General features: G+C 30.6%; 1 protein-coding gene across 1 annotated transcript; it reads left to right on the plus strand.

The window, feature by feature from the left end:
• Window positions 1-3,857: 3,857 nt before the first annotated feature.
• LOC111641104 (tigger transposable element-derived protein 1-like) lies at window positions 3,858-4,612 on the plus strand. Its single transcript, XM_023387223.1, has 2 exons — window positions 3,858-4,316; window positions 4,412-4,612. Exons 1-2 carry the CDS (start codon window positions 3,858-3,860, stop codon window positions 4,610-4,612), a joined length of 660 nt encoding a protein of 219 aa, XP_023242991.1.
• Window positions 4,613-10,766: the final 6,154 nt, after the last annotated feature.

The following is a 10,766-nucleotide window of genomic DNA, read 5'->3' on the forward strand; positions in this document are numbered from 1 at the left end:
TTTTTTTTTTTTTTGTGAGAATTATGTGAACATTTTTTATATTTTTTATTGTCCAAAGTCCCAAAGTTTTAATTTTAATTAGTCAAAATCCAAAAGAAAATTATCAAGATAAAAATCTATAAATGAAAATATAATAATTTTCTAAAAATTTTACTTCTATTGTTAAATTTAATTACAATTAACAGATAATCTGCAATTGTATTTAAAACAATAATAATAATAATTAAAGAAAAACTCAGATATGACGAAATAATCTCATTGCGACATTTAAAATAAAAAATGCAAATTTAAAAGTCAGTTTTCTCATTAAACATAATTAAAAATATTTTATATGAAAATAAAGCATTTAAAGAAAAAGAAGTTAATGATATTATTCACTAAAAATAGTAAATTTTATTCGTACGAATTAATTTTCATTTGCCAGGAAATAATTCATTAATCATATTTAAGACTAAAGGATGTTATTTTGTAATGCGACTCTCAATGCTATTTTCTTTTATGTTATACAAATGTTAGATTTAAAAAAAAAAAATTGCATTTAATGAGTGCAGCATATGATTTTCTCTCTCATATTTTACAAGATTTATCTTAAATTATTATACATTTTCCTTATAATTTAGTTACAAATGCTGGTATATATTTTTGTAGGCTTATATAAGAATCTATACATCAGCTTATCATACTTTATCGTGTAATTTTTTTTATATAAAATTGATAAATATATAGATATTACGTATCAAGTAATATCTAGAATATAGTCTTATCGTGTCATCGATTTAGTGAAATTTCAAGTTATCTTTCGACTAAATATAACTGTTTTAATCGTAAAATAAGTTTAATCTTTTAATTATTAATAAAAGCTTCATAATTTTATAGATAATTACAATTAAATTTGATTAACAGTTTCTAAAATTAACTAATTTCGAAGAATAATTATATCGCAATCATTTATGTTGAAAATGATTACGAAATTAGTATATGAAAAAAATTAATTAATGCTTGTTTTCTTCATAAGAAGGAAGACAAGCTTAATTTTTATATTTAAATAATAATTAGAATTCTTTTCTTGTAAATTATAGTTAATAAATAATCTAATTACGAACATTTTTTTTAAAATATAGACCAGTTGTTCACCACGTGACAGCGTACAAGCATCATCACGTGCCTGTTGTGTTCAAGCATCATCACATTCCAGTGCATAAACACGTGTCACTCTATAAACATCACGTTCCAGCATACAAACACGTTTCCCTGTACAAACATATTCCACTGTACAAACATGTTACTGTTAAAAAACCAGCTTATCCCGCAATTCACCATCACGGGTTTGGGTTTGGATGGTAATTTAATGTATTAAAAAAATAATATATAAAAATATATAACAAATTAACTGTGTTATTATTTGTAATATATATAACAAGTATTTAAATAAAAATAATTTTTTTTTAAAATATTAATTATTTCTTTATTATTTTACTGAATGAGTTTATATATAATTTTATTGTCATATCTTCACAAAAAAGTAGAATTTTAGGTTATACAATTGTTCATTTTCTTAATTATATTTTATATACCCGAGGCGATAATTTTCTGATTTATTTATTTATTTATTTTTTAAATTATAATTTTTTCTCTACTCAATGAAACACTATTTTTATATTTTTCTCTGAACTAGAAAGAGAATGGTGTCAAACCGAGGAAACGGAAAGTGTTTAATCAATTACAATATTTCCTTTCCTTATACCTCAATTATAATTTCTCTGTTTTAAAACGTTATAAAATTAATTAATATTAATTAAGTATGCATTAATTTATATGTAAATTTAAATTTAAAAAGCTACTTTGTTGATAGAATTATACATTTAATACGTCCTTGAATTTTTCTATTTTCTGCTCTATATTTTTTAACTTACACAAAATTAATTCATGTGTAAATGTATAGATAAATGAAAGTGAATAGAATTGATAAAAAGAGATATTTAAGCGTAATTTATTAGTTAATATACAATGGACTCCCTTTAATCGGAACAGTTCAGTGGAGCGTTGAAATATTAGCAGAGTTGAGATTATTCTTGGAGATTAGTGGAGTGTTCTGTTTTTTTATTACTTGTTATCCTAAAAATTCTGTTATTTTACTACATTTTTGCATCAATAAATTAAAAAATTTTTTAATTTTCTGCATAAGGGAAAATATTGGAATCGGGTCAAAATCGACTTTCTGAGTTATTTGCAAATCTCCATCTCCTGAACCTAAAAATAGTACACAGTCGATCCCCCTATAACACTGTTGATTTTTCCATTTTATATGAATTCCAGGTTGTACGAGTCACTTAGAGTTTACAAATACGTGTGCCGGGCTGTGAACGGCTCATGTATTTGTAAAATCTAAGTGACTCGTACAACCTGGAATTCATATAAAATGGAAAATCAACAGCGTTATAGGGAGTCGACCGTATTTAAAAAGTTTTATGGATATGTTATGCATGTATATATGTGTAATTCGACGTCTACTTCGTTTAATATCGCAAGATGGATTAAAGATTGAGAAGAAATTTGGCATGGTGACTTGTGTATAAGGAACATTGATTCTATTAAATTTTGGTGGTTAAATCCGAGAGAATGGGGAGATCGAGGGGGTCATATGTCATATCTGGAGGGGGTCGGACGTAATGAAAAGTTTACTCGTTATTGGCATTTGCAATTTTTTTTTAAAAATCATTCCTATTTGGAAAATTAAACCATTTGTCTTCTTATAATAATTAATAATGTAAAAGTTATTTTTAGAATAAAATCTCATAACAGCTAGAAAAGTTATACAACTCGTAGATGATTTTTTTTAATTCTTTATTTTTCTATAGATAGATAGCATCAAAATGCCGCGTTGACAATTTTGATAATTAACATATTGTTACATATATAACAATGTTGTACAGTAAAAGCTTAATATTACGAACCCAGATATAACGGACTTTGCGTTATTACGGACGGCTGATGTTGGTCCGGCTAAAAGTATAGGAAAATTATAAGTAGAGCCATTTGCTGTAACAAACTCTTTTATAACGGACTTCCGCTACTACAGACTATTTTTCAGGTCAAGCAGCGCTGTCTTTTCGTTATTATGGACTTTTTAGTCGCCTTTTATTTCGTGGCAATCATCATTTTATTTATTTTATTTGCAACAAGTAAATACAAAAATAATATAAAATTTATTTTTAATCATTTTCTTTCGACGTAGATTTTAATATTACGTCTAGTTTCTGTTTCGTTTTCTCTCCAGAAACAAGTCTTCAATTTGTTGTGTACGGATTATAAATGAAAACGTAAAGTTTCAGAATTATATTTTAGATTCTTCGATAGATACGTTGTGTTTGCAAGTTTAATAAAAATCTGGCGTATATACTTTACAACGAAAATTTCGTCAACTGCGTAATTGACTTTTGTCCACAATATCGATATACAGTATTACCATGAACAAGTCAATATTATTATATTTGTTTGCTTAAATATGTGGGACCATATCCACGGGGGAATAAGCATTGATTGTGGCTATGATTGGTATTGCTCTTCACATGCATATCGTCAAGCATATGATATCGAGTTACTGTTTTTGAAATTAGCGAGGTTGCGGCCGACGTTTTCAGCGCGAAAACGTTTTCCGCAACATTTCTATCCAGAGAAATTCAAAGCTATGATAGATGAAGGTGGCTATACCAGCCAAACCATATTCAACATAGACGAGACTGGCCTGTTCTGGAAGAAGATGCCTAAAAGAACTTTTATCACGCGTGTAGAGAAAACCTTTCCAGATTTTAAGGATGCCAAAGATCGATTGACAGTGATGGTTGGCGCGAATGCAGATGGTGATTGAAGTTACAGTAAAACCTCTTTTAGTTTACTGCTCGGAAAATCCAAGAACATTGAAAAATAAATCTAAATCTGACTTGCCTGTGATTTGGAAGTCGAATCGTAAAGCTTGGGTTGCAGCTTCCCTTTTTGAGGACTGGTTTGGTCATCACTTAATACCTGAAGTCGAACGTTCTTGCCAATCTAAACAAATTCCATTTAAAGTGATGCTAATAATCGACAACGCGCCATGTCATACTCTTGCAACTTTAACTAATTTTGACCCACGTGTGAAAGTTGTATTTTTGCCACCAAGTACAACCAGCTTGCTTCAACTGATGGATCAGGGAGTCATCAAAACATTCAAAGCTTATTACACGAGACGATCGTTTGCCCATCTGCATGGAGCTATGAGACAAAACAACGAGCTCTCTGTTAAAGACTTTTGGAAACAATTCAATGTTTTAGATGCAGTGAGAATCATTGGACAATCTTGGAATGAAGCTTCATAAAAATCTTAAAATGGCGTCTGGAAAAAACTGTCCTATTTTTCACCACTGAAACTCAGGCGGAATCAGTACTAGAGACTGATGAAATTGGTAATGTGATTGAAGAAGTTATCGATTTTGCCAGGCAAATAAATTTAGAAGTAGATAGTGATGACGTTCGAGAACTGCTGGATTCCCACAATCAGGAGCTGACAATTGATGAGGTCATAGAAATGCGTGAGCAAGAGCAAGATATTGAAGAACTTGATTCTTTAGACTAGGGGTCCCCAAACTTTTTATCCTGTCTACCCCTTTATAGAATATGTGCCTTCTTATCGACCCCCAGATTAAGTATTTAACAAAAACATTAAATCATTTTTGCATTTCTAATGTTAAGCGATAAGGAGACCCGCATAACAACCCAAATAAATAATTTATAGTTCCCATATTTTATAAAATCCACCCAATAAAACAATATTAACAGAAAGAGGAGATATTTTTCACTGATTTACAATCTTAAAAAATAATAGCAAAATTATGGATAGATGGAAATTTGCCTATAGTTCTTAAACCGTACGTGTCATAATACGTAAAATACACACTTATCTTTGAAAATATAACATTAGTTATATTGGATGAAAAAACCTCTTACTGTCATTTTGCGACTACTACTGAAAGCCTTAAAAATATGTAGACATACCTTTTTATTAAAATAGTTGATATTAGTGGGATGGATGTCTCTGAAGAGAAGCAGCAAGATTATTGATATTCGGTTGAAAATTGGTAAGTTTTAGTCGCAAATCACCACGGTTTTCCACGTTCAATCTGTTTCTCTGTAGAAAATTGCATTCGCGTGGCTAAAACCAGCTTCAACCACGTATGAAGTTGGGAATGCAAGTAAGAAAGGTTCAGCTTCTGCTCTGAGCTTGGGATATTTAGTGGCAATATTGTTATTGCTCTAAAATTCACTAATGTTTTTGTTTTTAAACAACGCTTTAGCTTCGAGATCTACACATATTTCACTCAATTCATCTTCTAAGCCAGTTTCACTACTTTCATTATCTATTTTTACATCAAATGGATTAGCAAACCATTCGGAAACATGCATATTTTCCAATTCTTCGAAACGTGCTTTAAAGTCTTCTCTTAATTTATCAAGATGTTTAATATATACTGTATCTCCAAATCACGGTCGGAAATCTTTTCATTTTCTTTTAGTACTCGCAAGTTTGAAAAATATTTAAAATCGGATAGTGCAAGTGAAGATTTAAGTAGCTCTATTTTTATATCAATGACGGCGGAGAAGATTGAAATATATAGGAGTAGGCTAAGTGAGAGATGTTTAAATGCGAGAGATGCTGAGAGCCTGTCGTCGGCGTGGAAATACATAATTAAAAAGTTCACTAAAAACTCAAGCTAGAATTAGTTTATTGGAAGATTTATTATATTTTTTATTTTCAATTTTATTTTGTGTTATTTTTATATTTTCTTCCGTTTCTCTTGTATATTTTTAAAAATTTTTGTTCTAAATTTTGATTTAAATATTTATATTCTATACATGGAACGTATCTGTTCCATTTTCGTTTTTTAGACCTGATGATGGCCTGTTAATCAGGTTGAAAACGTTAGTTTTTCAATTATATTTCTCAGCAACAAAATAAGGTGTTTTAATTTCTGTGTTTACTTGCTGAGCACTTTTAATGTTATGCTCCATTTTTACTTGAAAGGCCATTTTTTCTTGCAAACGCTTCTGCACTATATTAATGATTTTCGATATATTACGATATTTTCTTTGTAAAGGACAAAATATCTACATTTAGATATAAGATACTTAGAGTGACAACCCTACTAGAGTGTAACAGTGCAACGTATGTCTGTGTATAATGAACTACCAGAGTTCATAACATGTTTGCAACACTAGTACAGTTGCCAGATGCGCGAAAAAAGAGTAACACATGCTTAAAGCGGCGTAGGCTAAGGCAAAACTCAAGTTATAATTAGGGTAGTCAGTAATTTTGTTGATCATATCCGTATTTTGAATTTTTATTGGAATATTCTATTTTTTTCCTAGACAATTTAATTGATCTTCTTTGGTATTAATCGACCCCCTTTCGACCCTTGTGTATTAATCGACCCCTGGAGAACTTTTATCGACCCCAAGGGGTCGATATCGACCACTTTGGGGACCCCTACTTTAGACCCAGTTCAATCAGAAGATCGAATGACGGTTGGAAACTTAACAGAAGTCCTCAGTTGAAAAGGGGGTAACAAATTTTAGAAAATATAGACTCCAACGAAAAGCGCGTTTCTTCTATTAAACGAGAAATAAAAAAAAATATTAGCATGCTGCGAGGAAATTTTGCGGGAGAAAAAAACTTTAAGCCGTCAGACGAAATTGTTAGATTTTATGAAGCCTTCTATATCAAAATAACTTCGATTTACGATTTTAATAATATAATTTGTTATACATATGTATTATCTAAGATTTTATTAAACATTTTTTTCTAAATTATTGTTTTCTTTAGTCTCCGGCTCCAATTAAAAACAATTTGTATGTATTTATATGTGAAATTATACCCCGACTTACTCTAATTTGACTTACGCGGTTATCGCTCGGTCCCACCTATCGCGAAAGTTCGGGGTATTACTGTATTATCAAATTAATTTGAATAGGTTATTTCAGTTAGTGAAATAGTTTATATAAATGTACGCACATTCACGAGAATACCTAGTATATAACAAAGCTAAGTCTAATTAAGTATTGAACATCATAAACATCAAGGCTGTCAATGACAAAAACATATACTTTCACAGATAATTTATTTATTTATACGTTTTATTATATTCTTCTATTATTTATTTATATATTCTATAGGTAATACCATTCGGTATGAAATTACCACCCTCTTAAAAACAAACAGAATAAAAACAAAAATTCAAAATTAACAATAAATAATAAAACACAACTCCAAAAACAGTTAAAAATAAATAAAAAGCTAATGTAAAAAGAAAAGCAGTTACAATTGTAATTTTTACTTTTCTGGCTGTTATACAGAGGGAAAGTATGGCGATCCGTCAAAAAATGACTCCCAGGTTTTTACATTCTTGGACGTAGGACACCTGGAAACATCGAGAAAAGCAAAAAACTTCGGCAATTTCTTTATGTATGTGTGTGTGGGGTATGATTTTGTTCACTTTCTTTGAAGCTTAATAACTCCTGTGCTTTTTGTTAAAAATTTCTGAAATTTTGCGGGGAGGTTTGTTTGTTAGAGAAATTGATGCTATTACATTTTAGTGACTAAAGATCGAGGGGTAGGGGAGATAATAGGGGTCGTGTGTATTCCCAGTAGGGTCTAACTTCGTGATGATTTTACTGGTTTTTGGCATTTACAATTTTGTATAAAACCCATCTATACTCAAAAATTAAGCTTCTTGCCATTTTATATTTAAAAATATAAAAAGTTTTTAATAAAGTATGATAACAGACGGCATTATCGAAATTTTAAATATTGCCGGGAAAGTACAGCAACTCATTTCTGATTTATTTGAATGTAGCCGGTATTGAGCGCGTTTCATAGCAAGCAGCTAAGTAAGTCAATTACATATTTTTGTTTCGTATTAAGCGAATTATTGGCTTAGGTAAAGCGAGGCAAACACTATGAGAATTCACTGGCCGACCGTTGTTAGAGGATCGATTTTTATTGTCGGACAATGCTGATGGAAAGAGAAAACACCATACAATGTTTTCCTTTCTGCACATTTGTCTCGATTAACTAGGTATTTTCTGGGGAGAGTAAAGTGAGCTCTAACGTCATAACCAACAAAAATATTTAAAACACGGAAATGTGCGACCAGAGGCCTATCAACTCAAATAACTAGTGAAAACGCACATGTACGACCGCGGGACACTCGCGTGCGAATTTCGAAAAATTGATTTCGTCACGATATAGTGCATGTTAAATGCCCATCGTAAAGATCAAAATAAAATTTGTGGGTATGATCAATGTAAATTAACAGCAATCGTAAACTCGATTGACAGGTAGCGCCGACCAGTTTACAACCAGCAATCGGCTCACGGATTTTACATGACAAATTTTCACTTCAAATAACTCAACCCATAAATGATAAATCGAATTTCAAAATTTCTTCTTCGTCACGACATAGGCCTTAACGAGTTATATATACAATCTGTTTCGAAATGATAGTGGCATTGTGAAATAATAAACACATTACAAAACATTAGGATGGAATTGACTGTTAGTTTATTATGATATCATATAATAATATTTTTATTAAAAATAGAAATAAAATAAAAATATAAATAGATTTTAACAATGTTTTATAGAATAAACTTGTCCCAAATTGATAGAGCCACTTCAATATTTAACCCTTAACAATTCCTATAGTACGCGTTATTGAAGTTTGGAAACACAATCATACAGTTTAAAACAGAAGACGTATAAGGAGTTAGATATAAAACAGAAGATCAACTTATCTCATTTCTAATTGGACTGCAATTTGAAAAAATTGTCGTTCGTCTGTCCGTCTATCTGTCTTTCCTTACTCTCTAGAACGGTGTTAAATAGATGAAATTCAAGACCAAATGTAGAAAGCTTAGGGCAGGAGGCCCCAATTAACTATATACATAACTTCAGATGCAAACCGGAAGTCACATTATTTCAATTAAAAAATTTTCCCTTGAAAGGAGTTAGATGACTCCATTGCTAACAGAAAAGTATGATGTATCGGTACAGTGGCAAAACACTACAGTACTAATTTAAGGTGAAGAGCTTATATTTTTAATCAAATAAATTAAAAATATGATTAAAATTGCAGTCCGGCATTGTGACGATGTCATAATAAATAAGTGCTCGTTATATCACAAACGTTTGCATTATACGAATATACTCTTATAAAATTTATATAAAAATTAGGGTTGTTGCACAGAAGCAGTAGGCTACAGCGGTATTTTTTATATAGAAACGTATACGATAGTCATTTACGAAACACAAAGAATTATTTGGTGACGACCCACGTAAAAAACGCTTTAAACAAAAACAAAGTGTAAGAATACTTTCCTTCGTGAAGTGTAACACTGGACAGCTGACGTGTACAATGTTTGTGACATGATGTCGCTTGACATCACTCGGTCACGAGACTATTTCGAAACCTTAAACGTTACCTCCGTAACGAACTTCTCGAAAACTTTCGAACTCCGAAGAGTCCGCGCGAACAACAATTTGTTACATTTCCGGTAATATCGTAACACTCCGAAACAAAATGAGGTGTTTACTTTCTTTGACCGGTGGATTCCCGAAAAAGTTTTTACAGAAAGGACACAAAATTATCGTTACACTATTCCTTACGACTTTACGAACTTTCAACATATTTCGTTCACCTTTCGAATTATAAGGGATTATCTGTGAATGACATTTTCATTCCTATCTCAATTATGCAGAATTATATAAAATTTAAAAGTTATTGAACATTTGTATTAATAATTTGAATGGTTTACCGTAGAAATTTCGACGTAATAAGTAACGCATTTCACGCGACGTCATATTCAACTAACAATACTTTCCAATTGTTCTTTTTCATATTGTTAGTGGCCGAAATGGAAAAAGCTCTCTGCAAATTTTCATTGTTGTTTCTCCTCAGTTAGAAACTTTCGTTAGAATTTTCATTTGGCAAGCCTATTGAAAGTAAGTAATTCTTTTTTTTTTTCTTTGTGTAATTATTAATTTATAATGAATGTCTTGATAACTTGATAACTGTTTAATAATTTAACAGAAATCAATTGAAGAGATAGTCTTAATTCTCTTGACATATTTTATGTAGAAAATAATTCGATGTGCAAAGTAGTTTAATTCCGAAATATTTAAGGGATATTTCGTGTTTGAATAACAATAGGAAACACATAAAGGGAAAGAAAGCATCCTCTGTAACAATAAACAAGCTACTGCTTAATTATATAATTGATACATGAAGCAGGATTATGCCAACAATAGGTAATGATAGTAATGTTCTAAACAGGTCTACTTGCCAGTATCGAAGTCGAATAAAACAGTTAACAGTTAAAGGAAGACTTGCCACCCTGATTAATGTCATCAATTGATTTATAAGTTGAGCGAAAACAATTGTGAAGTCATCATCCTTCGTCTTATATAAAAATTTCATTTCAGATTTTTACAAGAGTATTATTTCCTGGTATAGGAAGCTTCAACTTCAAATTTTCTTTTGACATTTTTCTTAACGACGCCTGATGGAAGAATCAGGATGAGTAGAATAATCTTTTCGTTTAATATCGTTAATAATTACGGATTTTAGTAAGTGATAATAAGGTTCTTTTCCAATTCGAATTAGAACAGAAACTTGTATTTTAATATTTTAACGTTATAATATTAAAAATCAGTTACTCAATACATCCACATATAA

Source organism: Centruroides sculpturatus, unplaced genomic scaffold (assembly GCF_000671375.1).
Source record: "Centruroides sculpturatus isolate CEXI.00-Female unplaced genomic scaffold, Cexi_2.0 scaffold1184, whole genome shotgun sequence".
Classification (NCBI taxonomy): domain Eukaryota; kingdom Metazoa; phylum Arthropoda; class Arachnida; order Scorpiones; family Buthidae; genus Centruroides; species Centruroides sculpturatus.

Coding starts and splice junctions, on each gene's coding strand:
- LOC111641104 (XM_023387223.1), top strand. CDS start 3,858: ATGGTGATTGAAGTTACAGTAAAACCTCTTTTAGTTTACTGCTCGGAA. Junction 4,317..4,411: donor AATTCAATGTTTTAGATGCA/GTGAGAATCATT, acceptor ACTGAAACTCAG/GCGGAATCAGTACTAGAGAC.